Source organism: Talpa occidentalis, unplaced genomic scaffold, assembly GCF_014898055.3.
Source record: "Talpa occidentalis isolate TD23 unplaced genomic scaffold, MPIMG_talOcc4v2.1 talOcc4.7, whole genome shotgun sequence".
NCBI classification, from domain to species: Eukaryota; Metazoa; Chordata; class Mammalia; order Eulipotyphla; family Talpidae; genus Talpa; species Talpa occidentalis.
This window is the reverse complement of record NW_023605083.1, coordinates 115,413,023-115,435,228: the sequence shown is the minus strand read 5'-3', so window position 1 is coordinate 115,435,228 and position 22,206 is coordinate 115,413,023. Positions and strand designations below refer to the sequence as shown.

The 22,206-nt window shown below is 53.3% G+C and overlaps 1 protein-coding gene across 1 annotated transcript; it reads left to right on the top strand.

The window, feature by feature from the left end:
- Positions 1 to 9,050: 9,050 nt before the first annotated feature.
- Positions 9,051 to 19,958, top strand: SGCA (sarcoglycan alpha). Its single transcript, XM_054689380.1, has 10 exons — positions 9,051 to 9,114; positions 12,077 to 12,202; positions 12,301 to 12,455; positions 12,599 to 12,671; positions 12,989 to 13,187; positions 13,610 to 13,772; positions 14,365 to 14,573; positions 14,748 to 14,774; positions 19,502 to 19,693; positions 19,942 to 19,958. Exons 1-9 carry the CDS (start codon positions 9,078 to 9,080, stop codon positions 19,680 to 19,682), a joined length of 1,170 nt encoding a protein of 389 aa, XP_054545355.1. The 5' UTR covers positions 9,051 to 9,077; the 3' UTR covers positions 19,683 to 19,693; positions 19,942 to 19,958.
- The last annotated feature ends 2,248 nt before the right edge of the window (positions 19,959 to 22,206 follow it).

Sequence of the window (22,206 nt, the reverse complement as noted above, 5' to 3'; positions counted from 1 at the left end):
GAGGGGCCTTAGTGGCCCTTGGCTGACCCCTTCCCAGGGAATGAGGAAGGCTGAGACATGGAGAGGGAAGTGAACTGCTCAGTTTGAGAGGAAGAGACAGGCGAGGGTTCAAGATCTGAATTGAGTCCTAGCTCCACTCATTTATTGGGTGACCGCGGGCTAGTCATTTCCCTTCCCTGAGCCAAATTTCTTCAAAGAGCTCAATTGGAATGTCTGAGTGTTTCTCCCAAGCACAGATGATTCTGGGTATTCCCCACTCAGTGCGCAGCAGAGCAGAACCCATGCTTTGGAGTCAGACCATCCTTGTTAGAATCCCTAACCTGCCACTTTGCAGCTAAAGGACTCAAACACATTCCTTCCTCTGGAAGATGGAGATAATATGCCAACCTCATAGTGTTGTGAGGATTAAATGAGTGCTAACTGAACGACTCCTGGCCCAGAGTAGGAGCTTGAGCAGACTGTGATGAATTGCATGTGTATCTGGACATGTATAGAATGGGGGGCATTCACATGTGTGGGCAAGTATGGACCCAGTGGACCTCAGCGTTTGCCCCCCTGAGTGTCTTCATGGAACTTTGGGCCTCTTATTTCCTTCTAAGGACTATTATATGAAATTCTGAAATATAAGCACCCCCTGCCTGCAACTCTCCCCATCTTTGGGACCATCCCTGGAGCAAAGGTGATGTCCCTTTTCTATGTCCCAAAGGGTTTTCTTTTCTTTTGTTTTTTTTTAAGATTTATTTATTTTAATACAAGAACTGGGGTACAGGCCAGAAGCATAGGAGGGGTGAGAAGATTCACCAGAGACAGAGCGGGGAGCATAACAGGCAGACGGACCAAAGACACTGCTGAGGGGAGCAGTGGGTGAGACAGGAGAGGTCTGCTGCACCATGTGGGTAGCTCCCTGGCCAGCCAGGAATCGAACCTGCACTGCAGAAACTGCGGACAGCTTCACTGTGCTGCGCTCAACCCGCTGCGCCACCGGGGAGGCCCACCAAAGGGTTTTCATTCCTGCCTCTTAGTACATTAAGTCCCCCACTGGCCCTGCAGGGAGAGGGGTCCTTGGGGTCCTCCCGCGGCTGGGAGACTGTCTTGCTGCCTGGGTCTCTCTGCTGTCCCCCTTCTACTGCTCATTCACCCTCCATGCTTCCCTGTTACAGCACTTAGAAAATTCAGACACATCGTGGAAATTCAGGAGGGAGACCAAGAAGGGGAGAGACAGAGAGAATGAGAGTTGGGGGTGGGGAAGGGGTGGGACAGAGGAACGATTTCTCCAAATCATCAGTTGCTTTAAAAGAAAGCCTATATTTAGCCAGGCTTTAAAGGCCTGTAAATATGTATTTTGCAACGCAGACAGCCATAGCCATGGGAGCTCCAGAGATATGCAGCGAGGTCAAAGAAGAAGAAAAAACATAACCGGAAAGATTGGGCAATATATTTTGTCATCAGCAGATTCAAAGAACTCTTTCTCTTGCCTGCTGCGGCTGCTAATAATACACATCCCTGTGTTTTGATGCTGGCTTCTATTTTCCTTCTGCTTTTGGGGCCTATGCTGTGGGTGCCCGAGCAGGAGACAGGCTCTCAGAGACTCCAGCCTTGGTTTCACCTGCCCTGGGCCAAGGGGAAGAGCATCGTGCCCCTGCCAGCTCCCCTACCGAGTGGCTTGGCCATGCGGCTGCTTCTCCTGGCACAGGCACAGCTTCCAAAATGCCAGCGCTCTGGTCTCCCACATTTAACCCCTTAAGGTGGCCTTGGGGGTAGGGGTGGGGTAACAGATGCTTCATATATATGTGGGTTTTAATTTTTACTTTGAAAAGTTTCTTTAAAAACAAAAATCCAGAGAAGCACATAACCAACAACATGTACAAATAGCTAACTTTTTTTGCCTTGGCTTCTTTCATATAAAAGAAACAGAACATGAGAGTTTGAGTTGAAGCCCCTTCTCTTCTCCCCAGTCCTGCCGCCCACCCAATCCACTGTCACAAATCTGGAATGCACCCCCCTCTATAGCACAAACATTTCACACATTATTTTTCGTATTATGTAAAATATACATAATATAACCTTTACTATTTTAACTTTTTGAACAGATCATTGGTCTTAAATATATTCACATCGGTATTCAACCCTCAGCATCAAACCTCTGCTCCCATTCAGTAGTGACCCCCCCAAGTCTCCGCCCCCACCTGCCCCTGGCAGCAAGCCCTCTACTTCCTGTCTCTGAAATGGACCACCCCACTGTAGCTCAGATGACATGGACTCACACAGTATCTGTCCTTTAGTGACTGGCTTGTCTTAGTGTGGTGCCTTCAGGCTTCATTCACGTTGGAGCAGGTGTCAAATTTTCTTCCCTGTTAAGTCTAGATATAATTTCCTATTTCCCCTGCGCATCGAAGTGTGCACATAAAGCGGCAGAGTCATGCCTTCTGTGTTATTAAATTCATATAAGGACACCATGCCGTGTGGATCATCTCATCTTTTTCTCACTTGGCATGTTTTTCACTCTGGAACCATGTTGATGCATATGGCTTTGGTTCATTCATTCTAACTTCTGTTTACTATTTCATGGTGTGAAGAAGTCACAATTTATTTATCAGTTCCTCTCCTGACAGGCATTTGGGTTGTGTCTGTGGTTTGTTATTCTAACCAGGGCTGCAGTGAATGCCCTTGCTCTTATCTGAAACTGTCTTGATGGTGTGCCCCCAGAAGCTGAAAACTGGGTTGTCCCATAGGACTGGACCCCTTGGTGGTCTCTCCAGCAGCCTTTGCACAAGACCTCCCCTTCTACCAAAGCCTTACCAACATCTAATCTTGTTAGACTTTTTATTTTTGCCAGTCTTATGGGTGTGAAGTGGGATTCATTTGCATCTGCATCCCCTGCCTGTGAGGTCTTGCATCTTCTCATGCTCACTGGCCATCTGGGTTTCCTCCAGAACACTCACTTCTTTGCTATTCTGTTGCAGAATATTCTTTGCTGCCAGTTGCAGCTTTTGCTACAAGTGACAGTAGTTCCACTAGAAGGATTTAAACCAAAAAGGGAAGTTTATTATTTTATACCAGAAGTCCAAAGTGTTGGCTAATTCAGAGGCTCAACTGTGATATTGGGGACAAGGTTTGTTCCACCTTTCTACGCAACCTTCCTCATTGTGTTGGCTGGACTCCTCTCGAGCTACAAGATGGCTGTCTCAGCTCCAGATGTCCCAGCAGGCAACCAAATCCAGACGCAGAAGAAAGTGGATGCTTTCTTAGTGTCTCTTTCCTAGAGTTCTCCCTTTTTGGTGGACAGAAATGCATACATATACATCTCCTAACCCAATCATTGACCAGAGGAACTGAATTACCAGTGGATATTTAGACCAATTAGCATTCACCTGATGGGGTTGGAGGAAGGCCCAGACTCTCCCAAAGCCCAGACCTCTGATACCTGGTCGGATCCAGGTTCTAGTAGCACTGCAGAAGGGAAAGAATGCCATTTGGGGGTCTCCCTGGTGGCGCAGGCGGTTGAACGCAGTGCTGTGAAGCTGTCCGCAGCCTCTGCAGTGCCGGTTCGATCCCTGCCGACCTTGGAGCAACCCACATGGTGAGCAGACCGCTCCTGTCTAGCCTGCTACTCCCCTCAGCAGTGTATTTCATCAGTCTGCCTGTTCTGTTCCCCCGCTCTGTTTCTGGTGAATCCTCTCACCCTTCTGAGCATCTGGCCTGTACCCCGCCTCTTGTATAAATAAAATAAATCTAAAAAAAAAAAAAAAAAAGAATGCCATTTGAGGTGGCATTAGAGGTCTTAAAAGGTCTGTGTTTCCATTTTTGATTTGGAGGTCTTTACAGCTCCTGGATAGGCATTGCCTTTTTATATTATATATTACCCTTTTATTTTATATATTACCTTTCATCTGTTTTATGTGCTGCCAACATCATCAGCCAGTCTTCACTTGTCCTTCATCTTCTGTGAGTCGTGTTTCTTGTCTAAGAAATGTTTTCCTATGTTGAGATCTTCTACATTTTCTTCTAATTATTTTAAGTTTTTTTTTTTTCAAAGATTTATTTTATTTATTTATGCACTCAAGAGCTGGGGTATAGGCCAGAGGTGTGGGAGGTGAGAGGATTACCAGAACAGGTGGATCTACTGAAATGTATTGCTGAGGGGAACAGCGGGCGAGACAGGAGAGGTCTGCTGCACCAGGTGGGTCAACTCCTGGCATGGGATCAAACTCAGGCAGTAGCTGTGATAGTGCTGAGACTTAACCCCAGGGCCACCAGGGAGGCCCCTATTTTAAACTTTTGCTTTTTCTCTTTTAGCTCTTTAATCTATTTGGAATTAATATTTATGGATAGTACAGATATTTTTTTATATGAAAAGCCAATTGTCACAACACTTTTTATTGAATATTCTGTTCTGTCTCACCAAATTGCAATGCCACTGCCCTCATAAATCACATTCCCACATTAGCTTGGATCTGTTTCTGGGCACTCTGTTCTATTGATCTTTTTGTCTAGCCTGCACCAATACCACATTATTTTAATTACTATCACTTTCAAGTAAGTCTTGGTATCTGGAAAGGGCTTGTTCTTTTTCAGAATTGTCTAGTTGCTTCTTGGTCCTTTGCTCTTATACAAGAATTTTACCGGTCTGCTTACATCTCTGAAAAATCTTATTGGGATATTTATCGGACTTGCACCGAATCACCGAATATGAAGAAGACTGTCTACATCTTTCCATTTATTCCTATGTAGCCTATAGTTTTAATAGGTTTAGAGCCTATAGTTTTTCTTTATAAATATCTTTTGTAAGTTTTGTTCTGTGTTCTATACAATTTTAATTTTAGTTTGAATGTTTTTTTTAAAAGATGGTTTTTCTAGAAACTAAAAAGATAGTTCCCAATAAATTATTGCTGCATGGAAACACTGTTGAATTTTGTGTTTTATTTGTATTGGATGTTGTTTCTGCCCAGCAACCTTGCTGCTCTCTCTTAATAATCCAAATAACATGCCAGTAGAATTCGCTTTTCTATATAAATAATCAAGTCATCCGCAAAAATTGTCAGAGATTTTGTTTCTTTTATTTTCCTAAACCGTCTATCACTAAGTGGTGGCTACTAAATCTGACTGCTCGCAGCATTCAGGTTGTGCCCAGTGGGCTGGCCCTGGGCAGCTACTGCTTGCACTGTCAGTTATAAATAAATAAAAGACCCCTTACTTTCTACAGTCTTTGCCCCTTACAAAGCACTTTCGCTTCCATTATCTCATTGATCCTATTGCCCCACTTCAAGGAGAGTCTCAGTGGAGAGGGCTCTGGATCGAGCTGTGCAGACTGCGCTGTGGGACAGAGGCGCGCCCCACCCCCTGCTCTTTCTCCTGTAAGTAAAAAGTTTGGCCAGGAATGGTCTCTGGCTTTCACAGACTCGTAATTGATGGTTTTAAGCGGTCACGAGGCAATAAGAACCCCCTTTAAAGCTTCAAGTTCAAAGATAAAAAGGGTGGGGGAAGGACTCTGGGTACTTAGGTACCCAGGCTCGTGCCCCTGAGTGCTGTGGGGGTGGGGGAGAACGTGGACATGTCCTTGGAAGCCACAGGGCTGACAAAGATGATGGGCAAGGTGGAGAAGCGGGCACAGTGCCCAGCCCTCTGCTTCCCAGCGGATTCTCCTCGTTTGGAAGAACATCCCCGGGACCCGGAAGAGGAGGACGAGGCCGGGCTCCAGGCCCCGGGTTCCCTCCTCTGTCGCCCCCTCCAGCTGCAGCGCGCCCAGCACGCACTTGTGACGCGCATCCCTAGCCCCGGGCGGCGCGCTCAGCTGCTTCCGCCCCCCGCCCGCCCCGCAGCTCCGCCCCAATATCGCGCAGGCGCAGCTCTGGACCGGAGCCAGCAAATGCGCCCTCTCGTGCGGACTGACGGATCGCACCCTTTGTTATGGGGGTGGGGGCAGCCAAGGATGTAAGGTAGAAAGATGCGAGGGGAGGAGTCTGGAAGGCAGATACGACGCTCAGATCACTATGACGAAAATCCCTTTCCTTTGTCCCCCATGACAACACACAGATGCAGATGAAAATACGGCCCTCAAAGATCAAGAGACTTCGGGAGATAGGGTTATAGGGACTGAAATGGAATAAGATAGTTGGGAAGATGATGCATTCATTCAACCAATCATTCATTCATTCTGCAAACCTTCACTGAGATGGGGAGAGACTGGGACAAAGGACTAGAGGGATTAAACTGGGACAATGAATGCCGGGCAGAGATCAACCGAAAGCAGAAAACTGAGGAGACTGCCGGTGGCAAAGCAGCAGGAACACAGCCGGCCCGCTGAGGGCAGGGCTGGGGTTGCCCAAATAAGCAAGGGCTGCGAGCCCGGCTGGGCTTGCGGAGACTGACACCGCACGGTGCAGAGACCTGACCCTCCAGTTCTCCAGGAGCCTGCTTTAACTGGAGAGGAGCAAATTGGGAGGTCGAGATGCATCCGACAGCTTGAGCACCAGGAGGGACATTGGAGCAGTCAAATATGTTCAAAAGTTCATAATTATGCCTCTACTAAAAAAAAAAAAATCTTTTTGGTCCGTGTTTGGAGGTTGCTAGGGAATCTACCCATTATTTCAAAATCGGTAAATGCAGAAACAGAGCCAAGGTTTTAGCCTGTGTTTTCTATACGAGCTGTGCCACTCAGTAACAACATGGTTAGAGAGGGGCAGTGTCTCTGTCCAGAATCATTCCAACTAATGGAGGAAGGAGTGATCAGATTTGAAAACCATCATTAAAAAAAAAAAGTTGATGGATGAGGCACCAAGCTCAGTGGCTCAATGGCCACTGTGCCTTGAGCTGGGAGAAGCAGCACCACCAAGTGGTCTTTTTAAAAAAATCGCCCTACACCTGATACAGAACTCCAACTACAGTTCACAGGAAATAACAATGTACAGGAAATACGATTTACAGGAAGTACAGTGGCCAGAGGAACGTGTTAAGGAACAAAAGAACATCAGCGAAATACAGTCAGCAAAATACAGACTTTGGAAAACTACATAATGAACGACCTGTTCCCTCAAGGAAAGAAAAAAAAACAGGGAAGGAGAGATGGGGAAGGGTTTGAGAGCGTGGAGGGGGTGCCTATAGAGTTACAGAACTTTGAAAGAGACCGAGCAGTCAGTTGCAATGTGTGCACCTTATCTGGATGTCGAGTCAAGTAAATGCATCATAAAAGAGCCAAACAGACATGTATGAAAAATTGGATATCTGAACTCTATAGATCAGATATTTAGGAATTATTTTTAACTTGAAGGAATAGTAATGTGATGGGGTGTAACAACTATGGTTATGGTAAGTAAAAAAGGTCATTGTCTTTCAAAGATACTGAAATATTGACAGTTTAAATTAAATGGGGGGGGCCTCCCCGGTGGCGCAGCGGTTGAGCGCTGGGTTGCGGGGCTCCCTGCAGCCTCTGCAGCGCCGGTTCGATCCCCGGTTGCTCCCCGGCCACCAGAGGAGGGTCCCACCTGGCGCGCAGACCTCTCCTGCCGCCCGCTGCTCCCCTCAGCAGTGTACTTCGGTCCTTCTGCCTGCTCTGCTCCCCGCTCTGGCTCTGGTGAATTCTCTCACCCTCCCGCGCTTCTGCCTGTACCCAGTGCTTGCATAAATAAATAAATAAATCTAAAAAAAAAAAATAAATAAATAAATTAAATGGGGGGAGGGGGAGAGGGAATGGTACAGATGAAAGTGTTAGGGGGAACAGGATGTCCTAAAGCTAATCCCATACAGGCTTTGTGGACTCCACCCCCACCCCAGGCCAAAGCCAAAGACACTGGGAACTCCAAATCCCATCCCCGCCAAAGGGAAGGTGGCTGGGACCTGAGGGTGGGGTTAAGCAGCCAGGTTGGTATAAAGCCAGACACGTGGGCTTTGGGGGTTCCCCCATTTTGGCTCTCCGCCAGCTCGCAGCCTCTGGCCAACTCTGAGAGTGCTTTTTGGGTTTCCAGGTCGGCGGATCAGGTAGGACGCATTAAAGACTTTATTTCCCTATTTTCTCCCTGAATTGTACATTTTCCTTATTTCCCTTTCCCTTGTAAATAAACCTTTTATTAACCTTTTGTGTGTGCCTGTAGTGGAGTCTTAATAAGTCCCTTGTAAGCGCGCGGGTGAGGACCCACAGCCAGGAACCCGTTCAATATCGGGGCTGCCCTATACCAAAAGGAGGTTGGTGGTAAATTGATAGTCCCTGAAGCTGGTGATAGGTATCTGAGGGCTCATTAAATTATTCTGTATGTTTTTGTTTGATAAAAAATTCTTTCCCGGGCCTCCCCGGTGGCACAGATGGTTGAGCACAGCGCTGTGAAGCTGTCCGCAGCCTCCGCAGTGCGGGTTGGATCCCGGCCGGCCAGGGAGATACCCACATGGCACAGCAGACCTCTCCCGTCTCACCCGCTGCTCCCCTCAGCAGTGTATTTCAGTAGATCTGCCTGTAATGTTCCCTGCTCTGTCTCTGGTGAATCCTCTTACTCTCCCACACATCTGGCCTGTACCCCGGTTCTTGTATGAGTGAATAAATAAATCTTTAAAGAAAAATTTTTTTTTTCCAAAATAAGAAGTGTAAAGACCCTATGACTCCCGTCTGTCCTTCCCTTCCTCCCCCTACCCTAGCCAAGCAGTCCAGGGAACAGAAAGTGTGGAGTGTTCCAGCAGCGGCTCACAATCCAGACAGCTGTGAGGTGGGAGGTCCCTGGAAGACCAGAGACTTTCAGGGGGCTTCCAGCTAGGCCCTGGTGAGGTCCCTGGCTCCGGCAGTTTCGGGAAGGGGAAAAGGATAGGTAGGAAAGCTGGCTTCTGGGGAACTGATGGCATTGGGTTTGGGTACTGCCTCCTTAAGACAGCTAAGGGTATGAGAGGGTGGCTTCAAAAATAGCAGGGGAGGCAGCAGGGGGAGGAAGGGGAGTCACATGGAACCATGGAGGGGCTGAGGCCTGGGCAGCTGGCCAGGCCCTGGCACCTCGGCCTGCTCCCCCAGAGTCCTCTGCCTCCAGAACCTTCCTTCCTCTGGCTTCCATCTCTGAGAAGGCATCAAGGTGACTCTGGGACAAACTGCCCTGCCTGAATGGATGCTGACTCTGAAATTTGGTGGCTCTCCAGGGACAGGTAGGATGGTCAGGTGGGTAGAGAAAGACAGGGACAAGGACTGAGTAACCTGGTCACTGTTTACCCCAATCTGCAAGCTGACACTTTTGGGCCCTGGCTGACTCATTACAGGTCTCAGACGTCCTTGCCTGGGGCATTGGATTATAGGGGTGGGGAACACTGGGAACAAGACCCTTTATCTCAAGGGACAGGAAGCATGTCACAGGCACTCAGAATTTTGGAACCTTGGCACTCACAGCCCTCCGCCTCCTTCTCAGGGACCCCGGGGAGAGTCTGCTTCATCTCTGTGGGTGGAAAGCCCCAATCTCTTCACCTCAATAAAGAGCCTAGGCAGGTGCAGGAAGGAGGCAGAAGCAAGGTCCCACCTATGATCCCATCCATGGCATCACTGATTGAGTCAGAGTGGGGCTAAGCTCATCCACAGTATGGCCTTGAGGAAGTTCTGCCCCCCCACGGGTCTCAGTTTTCTCATCTGTGAAAGGCGACAGGGGTTATGCTTGCCTCGTGGGGCTGCTTGGAGTGGAATGCCTTCCCACATGTAAATCTGCATGAAGACTCTGGCCTGGTAGCCACCATGCCAACTCCACACAGCCAGGGTCTGCTCATGTCTGCACCCCAGGCACCTAGCAGGTGCTTCCTAATGTGTGCTGAATCCTCCAGAATAACACCAAGAGGCAAATACTGTGGTTTCTGGCTTGTAGACATGGAAACGGGGCCTAGATGGTGTGGTTGACTCTTTGAAGGCTGCCCCACAGTGCCAGACGGAAGTTACCTCGTTCATGTCCTGGCCCTGCAGGCCTGGGCCACGTCCTCCACTTTGCCGTCTATCGGATTGGTCCCGTCCGGACTCTCTCTTGTCCCAGATCTGGAGTATATGCTGGGGTGCTTTGTCTGGGGACCAGGTCTTCGTGAATAGTACCCTCGTGTGCTGTTAGGAAAGCCGTCACCCTAACCCCTTACACCTAGCAGTTGCCGGGTGCCCTGGCAGGCTGAGGGACACAAAGGCGAGATCCTTCTGCTTCCAGTGATGCTGGGAGGTGGGGCTGTCCTCAGGGGTGAAGGGGCTCCCAGCTTGGGCTAAGCAAAGAAGGGAGCACAGAAAGACTTCAGAGAGAGGAGCAGGGCTGTGCTGGCTCCGGAAAGGTAGGTGAGACTTGCTGGTGGATGAGGGTGGAAGAGGTAGCAGGGGTTGGCTTATGCAAAGGTGTTGTGAGAGCTTATCAGGTTGGGGCCAGCTGGGGGCTGGGCAAAAGCCTGGGTATTGGGGGTGGGGGGGAGGGGATTTTAGACAGGATGGCCAGGTGAAAAAAGGATCTACGGGGGCGGGAGCTGGGGGGGGGGTGCGGTTCCCCTGTGGCGCAGCGGTTGAGCAGCTGAGTTGCGAAGCTGCCCGCAGCCTCTGCAGCACCAGTTTGATCCCCGGCTGCTCCCCAGCCACCAGAGGAGGGTCCCACATGGCGCGCAGACCTCTCCTGCCGCCCGCTGCTCCCCTCAGCAGTGTACTTCGTCGGTCTGCCTGTTCTGCTCCCAGCTCTGGCTCTGGTGAATTCTCTCACCCTCCCGTGCTTCTGACTGTACCCAGTGCTTGTATAAATAAATAAATAAATCTTAAAAAAAAAAAAGTCCTGCCTTAAAAAAAAAAAAAGGATTTACTGGGGAGCCGGGTTGTGGTACATGGCTGGATTGTTGGTGGGAGGTCTGCACCCAAGGGGAACAATAACTATAGAAAGATGACCCACAATATAAGAAAATAAAAAAAAAGAAAAGAAGGGCCTGAAATCAGCAGCTGGGGCATTCAGGGCAGTGGAGCCCTTCGGGCTTGAAGGGGCACTGAGATGGTCAGGTTAGCGCTTAGAAACCTGCCCTCTCCAGCTGGAGGGCGAGGGGAGGGCCCTGTGGTGTGAGGAGGCAGTCCACCCTCTGTTCAGTGGCTGCTCCAGTGGCAACGGGGAGGGCCCCAGGGCTGAAACCAGGGCCCAGCTCCGCCAGGGCCACCCCCCTGTGCCTCCCTCCCTCCTCCCCCCCTGCTCCTGTCTCTGTCACTCACTGGCCAGGCCAGGCTGGGGCAGCCATGGCAGCAGCGCTATCCTGGATTCTTCTCCTTGTGGGCAAGTCGGGGCCTTCTTCAGGGGAGAGGCCAGGACAGGCTGAGATCTAGGCATGATAAGTGGAAGTAGGGAAGGTTCTATTTCATTGGTGGGGGTTGAGGCAAGGGCCAAAAAGACTTTGGGGAGTTAATGTCAAGGCTGGCACAGGATCCAGGAGCTGGGGTTGGGGGCTGGGCGCTGGACTCTGGGGGCTGAGAATGCTGAGGGTCCGGGTGTCCTGGGCCCCAGGTGAGCCTGACCGCATAGGCCTAGAGGGTCGTGGGCCCTTTAACAGGCTGACTGGGCGGGAGGTTTTCTAGGCCCTGGCTAAATTTGGCTCTAGGAGAGAAGGCAGGGCCGCTGGGGCCCAGGATTCCTTTTGCTCGGCTCTATTGGCCTCTAGTGTGGCGGGGGATCCCCTTGTATATTAGGGAAGGAGGGAGTGGGATCTCAGAATGGCTACCCCCCTGCTCCAAAGGTCTTTGGGTTCTTCGCAGCACCCATCACCCTGGCTTCCTCTAAGGAACCACCAAATTCTTAAAGTTTCTTTCTCAGGTGTCCGTTGGACACACACACCAATCCTGGCCGACATCAGTCTCTGCCCACTGTGACTCCCAACAGGAGCTAAAATAAGGAGAAATGAGGAGGGGGCTCCCTGAATCCAAACAAACCAGTCTCAGGGTTTTGAACTGTGTGGCATAGCTGGGGAGGGGAGAGTTGCTCTTTTCCTGGGCACTTGCAAAGGAATCCCTTCCACTCACATATTTCTCAGTCCCTTAGGAGCACCAGGGTTAGGGGCCGAGATGTGGGGCAGCTTCTCTCTGTCCCAGGACTGAGCCTAGTCCATGTGTTTGGGGTTCCTGGCTTCCCCACAGGTCTTCTGGCAGGGCTGGGGGGCACGGCGGCCCTGCAGCAGCAGACCACCCTGCACCCGCTGGTGGGACGTGTCTTTGTGCACACCTTGGACCAGGAAACCTTCCCTCACCTTCCTGAGCACGCAGGTGAGGGGGCCCCGTGACACTGGTGTGGACTGGGGGTGCCTTGCCAGGGTTGTTGAAACTTTGACTATGTCTCTTATCGCCTGTCCTTATTCCACCAGCTGTCCCACACACCGTCCCCATCACCTACCATGCGCACCTCCAGGGACACCCAGACCTGCCCCGGTGGCTCCGCTACACCCAGCGCAGCCCCCTCCATCCTGGCTTCCTCTATGGCACTGCCACCCCCGAAGATAGAGGGCGCCAGGTCATTGAGGTACCATCAGGGACCCCGGTGGGCTGTGTTGCCTGCTGGGATCGGTGTTCCAACATGTTCATTTATGTAATTTACATCCAGGCCCCAGCCTCGGTTTCTTGTTTCTGGTTGGGCCACTCAGCCCCCTTCCCCACCCCCACCAGGTCACAGCCTATAATCGGGACAGCTTCGACACCACGCGGCAGAGGCTGGTACTGTTGATTGAAAACCCAGAAGGTACCTCCAGTCCCACCATAAGCCCTTCCCACTATTCTTAGGGGGAATCTCCTCTAGAAGGAGGGGTATGTGAAAAGGAGAGACTTAGAGAACAGTGGGGGACAGGGCATCCTGGGAAGACTCTGGAGGTGTATTCTTGGTGGCTCTGCACAATCTGTGGGATCTTGGTGAGCCATTGAGGCTGTGGGTGCTAGGGAAGGACTCTGGGGTATTAGGGAGGAAGGAAGGGCCTGAGGGAACACAGGGAGGTGCTTAGCAGGGGGCAGAGGGCTTGAGAAGGATCCATGTAAGCCTGAGGTGCCCACCTGCACCCCTAGGCCCCCTACTTCCCTACCAGGCTGAGTTCCTGGTGCGCAGCCATGATGTGGAGGAGGTGCTGCCCTCTGTACCTGCCAGCCGCTTCCTCACCACCCTGGGGGGACTCTGGAAGCCAGGGGAGCTCCAGCTGCTCAATATCACCTCTGCCTTGGACCGTGGGGGCCGTGTTCCCCTTCCCATTGAGGGGCGCAAGGAAGGGTAGGTGTGCAACCCAGGAGGTCTTCCTGAAGGAGGAGGAGGCAGCTTGCTTTTTGTCTGGGTGGTGGGCAGAGAACACTGGTCTCCCTAGTTTCTCGGTGGGGCTGTACCCATCAGCATCCACTCTTAGCTGCACCTCCCAGTCTCACATCTCTGTCTGCGTCCCTCTGGCCACCTTCATCACCCTCTTGCACCTTGTGGGCCCAAACCCTAGCTACCTTGAACTCTGCACTTCCTGGTGCCCCATGAGGACATAAAACATCCATCCATCCTGGACATTCTAGGAGGGATAGGCCCGAGATGACTGCTGTGCTCTGTGTACTCTCACTGTAATCCCAGATCTCAGGGGACCCTGGGACCCCCAAATCTCCAGTGCCTGATCATTCCCCCACTTGCTGACAGTGACTTCTTTCTGGGCCCAGGGTGTACATCAAGGTGGGCTCGGCCTCACCCTTCTCCACCTGCCTGAAGATGGTGGCATCTCCCGATAGCCACGCACGCTGTGCCCAGGGCCAGGCTCCACTTCTGTCCTGCTATGACACCTTGGCACCTCACTTCCGTATTGACTGGTGCAATGTGTCCCTGGTGAGGAGGGCCCCTGGTTCTCTTTTTGGGGTGGGGCATGCGCTCATCAGTCTTCTTCCCCCCACCTTCTCATCCCAGTCCTCTGTGCCTGTTTCACTTTCTCTGGTTATCTGCATTCTCTCTGTCTCTGTCTCTCAGTCTCTCTCCCTGACACACACACACACACACACACACACACACACACACACACCCACACACACCCCCCCCACACACACCCTCCCTTCCATCTTCTCCCACAAGAGGGCGACAGAGTCCATCACCCAGACAAGGCTTGTAGCTGCCCAAGTCCTGTAAGTGTCACCCGCCCACAGGCCAGTCCCAAACCCCTTCCCGGCTAAGGGCCTCTGTGTGACAATTCTGCCTCGTTCTAAGGCACCACTTAACAAATTCGCCGCAGGTAAGAAACAGATGGCTCTAAGGAACATACTTACCTAAGGTTACCTCTCACTCCCATGTTATAAACAGACGCTCCTGCGCTTGGGGGTGTGGAGGGTCCTAGACCTGCAGTTCGCAGCCTGGGAACCTGCCCTGCTCTCTGGGTTCTGCGTGTCCAGGCAGCTGCTTCTGGGTCAGCTCTGGGTTCTCTGAGCAGGTGGATAAGTCAGTGCCAGAGCCTGCGGACGAGGCGCGCGCCCCAGGGGACGGCATCCTGGAGCACGACCCATTCTTCTGCCCTCCCACTGAGGCCACCGCCCGAGACTTCCTGCCCGACGCGCTGGTCACTCTCTTGGTGCCCCTGCTGGTGGCCCTGCTGCTTACAGTGCTCCTGGCCTACATCATGTGCTGCCGGCGGGAGGGCAGGTGAGTGCGGGGCCAGAGGGGGCATCCATGCACCTCATGGCCCTTGGGTTCTGTGGCCACCCAGCCCCCTCAGAGGGTGACCCCTTTTGGGCTGAGGGGAGCTCTGGTCCTGCCTGGTCAGCTGCTGGAAGGGGTTGTGACTAACAGCCAATCCCTTCACTGTCATCCCCACAGGCTGAAGAGAGACCTGGCCACCTCTGAGTGAGTAAGGGGAAGAAGGGGCTGGGTGGGACCCCCCATGGTCAAGCTGGACCCTCTCAGCACCACGGACTACATAGACAAACCAAATTATCTTGACCTCTGAGCTCCCTGCCACTGGATGCTGGACCTGACCTCTCCTGGTTGGCCACTTCCTTTTCAGGGGTGCATGGAGAGTCTACTGTGGGGTAGAAAGAGGGGAGGGACCTGGCCAGGCTTGGGGATCTCCTGCCATCCTGGGGGAAAGGGTTTGAGAGGCGATTAGCTCTTTCTCTCTCTCACCTATGGGCCAAACCCTTGGGTTCTGGCAAGCAGGGTTGCGCCAGTTTCCTTGGTCCTTTCTGGCCTCAGTTTCTCCTCTAGCAAGGTGATGTGCTTGGACTAGGTAATGCTTGTAGCCACTTTCAGTTCCTCGAGCCCTTCCAGAGCCATCTCTTATTTTGCCCAAGTTTCTCCCATCCACAGCCTGATCCCGCCTCAGTGCCCCCAATCTCTTCTCCTACCTTTCCCTTGAACCCCAAAGATTCCAGGAAGCAGGTGTGAAATAAGGGAGGCTCCTTTTATTCCCATGGCACCAAGCCCTTGGCAGGCCCAGTGCCCCCGCCAGCTCTCCGGCCCTGCCTCCTTAATTGCGGCGGCTCTTGGCCGCCCTCCGGACTCCCTTGAAGAGCCGCTTTTGCCCCTGTCTGGAGCCCAGAAGCAACTTGCGCTGCTCGGGCCGGCGCTGCCCAGGCCGGCGCAGCCCCTGAAGGCGCTGTCCCCTCTGGAGCCGCCTCGACTGCTGACGCTGATGCAGCTGCTGTCTCTTGGCCTTGAGCTTTAACTTGGAGGTGTGGTTCTTGCCCATGCAGAAGGAGCCCAGGGCTCCCTTGCCGGTCACCTGCTTGAGCATGCCCTTCTCCACCAGCCTCTTGAGCACCAGCTTGAAGCGCCAGGCATTGTGGGTCATGTTGTAACCGGTGGTGGCCACAGCCTTCTTCAGGGTGGCCAGGGACACATGGTGGCGTGTCCCTGCATCCTCCACGGCCCTCAGGATCACCTTGGATATGCTGGGCTTCCGGTGGATCTTGGGGTTCTCAGTTTCACTCTTGCTAGGGACCCCCGACACACTGGCCTGTGGGCCTGCGCCCACTGCAGTGTTTGAGGCCGTGGGCACAGGAGGGGGTGGCAGCAGGGTGTCTTTCTGCATCTCTCCCTGGGGTGGCTGAAGGGAACTGGGTGTGAGGACCTCCAGGATGGCAGCTGGAAGTCTCCACAGGCTTGCCCCTCGGCGGGTGAGGTGTGTCCCGGGTCCTGGTTCCCTCAGAGGCTTCCTCGTTAGGCTGCAGGGCCCCGGCCACCACTTCCCCTGGGTGGCCAGAAGGAGGACCAAGGATGATCGCCCACAGCTGGCCTAGCACACTTGTGCCCGGGACATGGGGGGTGGCTGAGTTATCTCTGTGGTGACCTCAGGGGGACATTGTGAGGCCACCAGAATCCTGTGAGGGTCACAGTGGCCCTATTGTTCCCTCCTGGGAGTGTGTGGCATCTGACATGGCAAGCACCCCAGGAAGAAGGGTGGGCTACTAGGGACCTGCGTGTGTGTTCACACATGTGCACACGTTTCTGTGCACTGGCGCCCGTCAATTTCGGGGTGCTCTGAACCCCCAGCTTTAAACCCCCGTTTTGATGCCACCATCTCAACACATTGGGTTGAGGAATACATTTTTTTTTTTTTTAATAGAGGCATGTTTTATTTATTTATTTGTTTGTTTGTTTTGTTTATACATGCACTGGGTACAGTCAGAAGCGCTGGAGGGTGAGAGAATTCACCAGAGCCAGAGCGGGGAGCAGAACAGGCAGACTGACGAAGTACACTGCTGAGGGGAGCAGCGGGCGGCAGGGGAGGTCTGCGCGCCATGTGGGACCCTCCTCTGGTGGCCGGGGAGCAGCCCGGGATCGAACCGGCGCCCCAGAGGCCGTGGGCAGCTTCGCAACCCAGCGCTCAACCGCTGCACCACCAGGGAGGCCCGAGGAATACATTTTTTAGAATCAAAATCATACTAACCTTTATGAATTTTTATGGGGAATACATTTTCCAGAGTGAACAAAGGCGTATGAAATTTTTTCATCTACCTAAATTGATTCAATCTCTTAATCAACTACACAAAGCAAATGAAAAGGCCTTTATACTCCAACTTTTTTATTTGGTAGACTTTTTCCCACTGGGATCAGTGATTTTCTAACATAAATTTTATGGGGAGGATTTTATCCCTTAATTTTTACAGGGAGAGGGCTGTACTGGACATGATCAATTACACCTTCTATCATTGTAGATATTCTCTTGTCACCTGTGGTTTCCACCACAGCCAGCTTCCCTGGGTCAGTTTCGAGGCTCAGTTTGGTGTCAGTAAAATTGGTTTTGAATTGGTTCTTCCATCGGTTTTGAATCAATAACCAATTTTACTATGTGAGATATTCGCCCTTGTTGGTTTGGATTTTGTGCTGATTTATATTTATGAAATCCAATTTTTTTGACTTGATCAATGTCTACCATTTTTCAAATTGTCCATAGATGGTGATTCGGCTGCCTGTTTTCCACTATGTCAAATTTTACTGGCCAGAAAGTGCTCCGGCCTGAGGAGCCTCTCCTGTGGCCTATGAGCCAGAGGCAGGACTTTGGGGGGCTGTGTGATGGTGGTGGAGTGAGTGTGGGTGTGGGTGAGACCTCAGGCCACGCGGGGAAGCATGCACGCCTTTGTGCCTGTGTGCAGCAGGATGGCTGCCCATTGCTCACTGGTCTATCAATTGCTAATGCGGGAGGACCCTAGGAGAAGGCACGGTGGGTCTGGTTTCTGCTCAGGCTCTGGAAAAACATTCCCAGAGCATTTTTCCACCTGTGTGTGTTGCCAGTGTAATGAGACCCAGATGTGGGGCTGGGGGCCAGGCGGAGACCCATTAAAGCCCTTCTGCTACAGGGGGGCCATACCTGCCTGCCTGCCTCCAGCCCTCAGCTTCCGCGCACTTCTTGTGCCCTCTCCCCTCTGCCTCCCCTGGCCTGGGAATGGAAAATTGTGCTTGGACAACTCTGCCTGCCAAATTCCAGACTTAAGAGCTCATCTTGACCCTCCCCTAGCCTTGGAGGTTGACTCCACCTCCTCCCACCCTCCCGCTTGGCAGGACTTGGTCCTGCCCCCTGCAGGAGACATCAGCAAGCTCATTGCTCATTGGGAAGCCAGAAAGACCTGGGGGTGTGGGGGGATGGGGCGCGGCGGGGGTGTCTAACCTCTCAGGCTTCAGCTGGAGTCTGGTCCATTGACTGAGACTTGGGTGTGGGTGGAATCACTTCCCCTCCCTACCTAGGCTCCCAGACCCTCTGAGAAACGCGGTTCTCATGTATGACAAGCCCCTGCTGTCTGTCTGACCCGGCAATCAGGTAGTCTAGGAAACTGTCTCCAGGCTGGCCCATGAATGTGGGTTTGTGTAAAGGGGCTTGAAAACTTCCCTCTACTGGAGGCCAAGTTTATTAGGGGACCTACAGTAGGAAAACCAACAATGACACCAATAGTGCCCACTTGCTGCATGCTGGTGGGAAGCCAGGCCGAGTGTTTTAACTCATTCTGCTTTCCTACTGAGGAAAAGGCAGCACAGAGAAGTTAAGTAACTTGCACAAGGTCACACAGCCACTAAGCAGTGGAACTTATGTTCAAACCTGAAGTAAGATCTCATGCTTACTCTGATTTCTCAAAATGAGTTAGTTTACCGTGACAGCAGAAAGCAAGCCCATGAGAATGTCAAATGAGAACAGGCTGAATCTTCTGAGGGAAAACTGGAGCTAGAGGTCTGGAAGGACTTCTGGATGGGTGTGGTGGACAGTTCTTTTCATTGCAGTTGGGATTTCCAGCCCATGGAGGGTGGAGCCCAGTGCCAGCTTTGGGGAGACTGGTTCTGAAATGAAGACAGAGAGAAAAGACTCTGTTTCTGGAGGTTGTCAGTGCTAGGGGCAGGCTGGGCTGAGGACGGGGGGCCAAGGTACAGAGGAGGGGAGCCCAGGTCTGATGAGTGGAAAGAGGAGACAGTCAAGGCCTGGCAGGACATGGGGAGGGGAGTCCTGGAAGGGGGACAGCTTGGGCAAAGGCTAGGAGGTGGGAAAATGTGGAGGGACTGGGCCTGCCAGAGCAGAGGGGTGGGAGGGAGAGGATTGCACGTTCAGTGGAGAAACTATTAGGGGAGAGAGCTGAGAGCTCTAGGGGCCCAGAAAGTCATCAGCACATAAAAGCAGAAGATAAAGCCCAGCAAAACCTGGCCTCTGGTAATACTCTGGACAGGCATCTGCTCACGTCTTAGTGTCTATCTTAGGAGTTCCTCCCATGTGCCACCTGCTTTTCTAAACACCCAGCTGCATTTTCTCTCTTAATCCCCACAACTATCCTGGGAGGGCTCTAGGAAATAGGTTTTGTTATTTATTATTTATAGTTATAGAAACCAGGCACAGAATGATTAGGCACCTTGTGAAGGACACAGAACCTTGAATCCAGCCTATCTGCACCCAGAGGCCATGTCTCATCACTGGTCACTGAGTTGACACCATAGAACTTCCTGTTTGTCACCGCCCACCCCCCATGCATGTGACTGCCCCCCCCCCCCATAGCAGTGGGGAAGCCTGCAGTGTGGTTTAGAGGCAGGGCCAGACTGGGCCCTGGGCAGAGGCTGACTCCCAGGGCTGGCCTTTGGCCTGCTTTGTGGCCCAGCATCCAGATGGTCCACCACTGCACCATCCGAGGGAACACGGAGGAGCTGCGGCAGATGGCAGCCAGCCGAGAAGTCCCCCGGCCACTCTCCACCCTGCCCATGTTCAACGTGCGCACAGGCGAGCGGCTGCCCCCCCACGTGGACATCGCCCAGGTGCCCCTCATCCTGGACCAGCACTGAAGGCCTCCCAGGTGGGTCCAGGTGGGCAGTGCCAGCCTCAGTTCTGGGTGTAAAGTGACCTCTGTCTCAAGTCTGGGGCAGGTGATGGGGGATGAGGGAGGTCAAGGAAAGGAACATAGAGCCCTCCTCTGGGGCAGCAGTAGGCTGTGCCTACCCCCTTAAGCCAAACACTGGGTTAGAGGTTAGGGTGGGACAGGCAGGAGAACTAGGGCCTGGTTCTCACAGTGGGCCTCACTCTCTCTTCCTTCTGCTGTTCCAGTTCCAGCCCTGGCCTCATCGTCCCTTCCCTCTCCACTCGCAAGCAGCCGTGAGCAAGGCCACATCGGCCCCCCCCCCCCCCCCCCCCCCCCCCCCGCCCCTGCTTGATCTGGCTCCTGACCCGAGGGAAGAGGTAGAGAGGTGGCATGGTGTGGTGAGCGTGTCTGGGGTCAGGACTCCCAGAATAAATACCCGCAACTCATCTACTAGTAGCAGGTCTGTCTCTCTATAGCCTTCCCCGCTGCAGCCCTCCTTGCCTTGGTTTCCCTTTCTGCCTTCTGAGAGCCCCCAGAGGCAGCCGGGACTGCAGCCTGGCCTTTGCGCTCAGCATTCACTGGGCTCTCAGATGCTCTGGAAGAGTAGTGGTGCACAGCATGGGTCTTAAGAGAGTCTCCAGAGCCCCAGATTGCCCCAGGCCCCCCTCCCCTGTCCTCACTTCCCAGAATCCCCACCTTCAAAATATGTTCTGACTCCATCCACTCTCACAGCCTCCGCTCTGAGCTTCCCGGTCCCCACCAGGATCTCGGTGCTGGACCCCTGTTCCTGTCTCTCTGTGGTCTCCCTGCCCCTCCAGTCCTGGCTTCCGGGGGTGGGAGAATTGGAGGCCAGCTCCTTGCTTCCCTGTGCTTCCCAGCTTTGCTTGGGATCTTGGCAGCGCCTTCCCCCGGCTCAGGCCCAGGAGCACACGGGAGCCTGGCTGCCGGCCTGGGAGGAAGCGGCCCAGACAAGTAGCCCGAGCATGGCGTGACTGCTGAGGACATGGAGCAGGGCCTGGCACACACGTGCACCCCTACCCGCCCCCGCACCTGGGGAGGCCACAGGCCTCCTATTCACTGAGGGGAGGGGGCCCCCCTGCAGTGATGCCCCCCTCAGCACAGCAAATAGCCAGTGTCCCCCCAACATTCCCTGAGATAAGCTCACACCCCTCCGCCTTGGCTCCTCCAGCCCACAGCCCTGCCCACTTCACCCCTGACATGGCTGACTCCAGACCTTTCCTCACCACTTCACAGTGGGGGTCTCTGTCAGATGCAGGGCCCAGGGCATTGCCTGAACTGACCTCAGCCCCCTCCCCTTACTTTTACCCACTTCCCCCTTCCTTTTGAAACACATACCCCATTTCATAGACATCTCCTCTGGTGTGTTTGTGGGGGTTGGGGTCAGAGCGACCGGGCCTCAGATTGGGGCTCTAGGGCATCAAGGCCACCTGCGGCCACTGAGCACTGAAGTGTAGCCAGTCCCAATAGGGCTGACCTGACGTGACATGATAGCATTTGGAGATATACTGGTTAATTAAAAATGTCACTAGAATTAGCTTCACCTTTTTTCATTCTTGTAACACAGCTGCTGGAAATCAGAAACTCACACGGGTGCCTCCCTAGGGATTTTGACCAGCAGTGCTGGCTCCGTGGCTCCTCCCTGAGCGCCGCTCCAGCTCCATCCAAACCCAGAACAGGCCCCACTTCCATTGGCCCCCTTCCCGCGGTGCCCGCAGGACCGCCTGGCCCATCCAGCCTCTGTGGGCACAGCCGCGTTCTCCAGAGGCCTGGAGGGGTTGTCCCATGACAGGGAAGTCACCCAGAACTGGAGCACGTGGCCTCCTTGTTCTGATAGGTGCTTTGTTCCCGCTGCACCCCGTCTTCCTCTCCCCCCACTGTCTCACGCAGAGAAAACCCCACACTCTCCAGCACCGGTGGGCACCGAACTCATCTCCCTCGGGCCTTGCCACGCACATCCTCTGCAGAGCATCGAAATCTCCACGCCTGTAAGGGCTGTCACCACCACAGACAAGGGCTTTTCCCTCTAATGTCTTTCCTCCTGGATGCAGGAGGCTCTCAGCCCTCCAGGCCTCACACCAGGAAGGGGACACAGAGACACAGCCCCTTCCCAACGCTAGGGCACCATGGCCCTGGGGCTTTAGGACCACGGTCTCCAGATTTCCCGTTTCCCTGCTCCCCCTGCCCCTACTCACCCTCATTCACAGGAACAGACTCTCCCATGCCCGCTGCCTCCCCATCGTGCCTACAAACATGTATCCCAAATGCTGCAGCGTGGCATCTCCCAGCTGCCCTGTGTATGGAAGTTGTTCCCTCTGCCTGCACCCCCACCCCCACATGTGTGCAGGGCCCCTGTCTCCAGGCGTGGGTGAACACACATTCCTCTCACAGGGACAGCTCGCTCACTCACACAGCTCCCCTAATGCGTGGCCACCAGGCAGCCCCTCCTGTGGGCCCCAGCTCTGCAGCAGCCCCCTGCCCGCCGCCCTGCA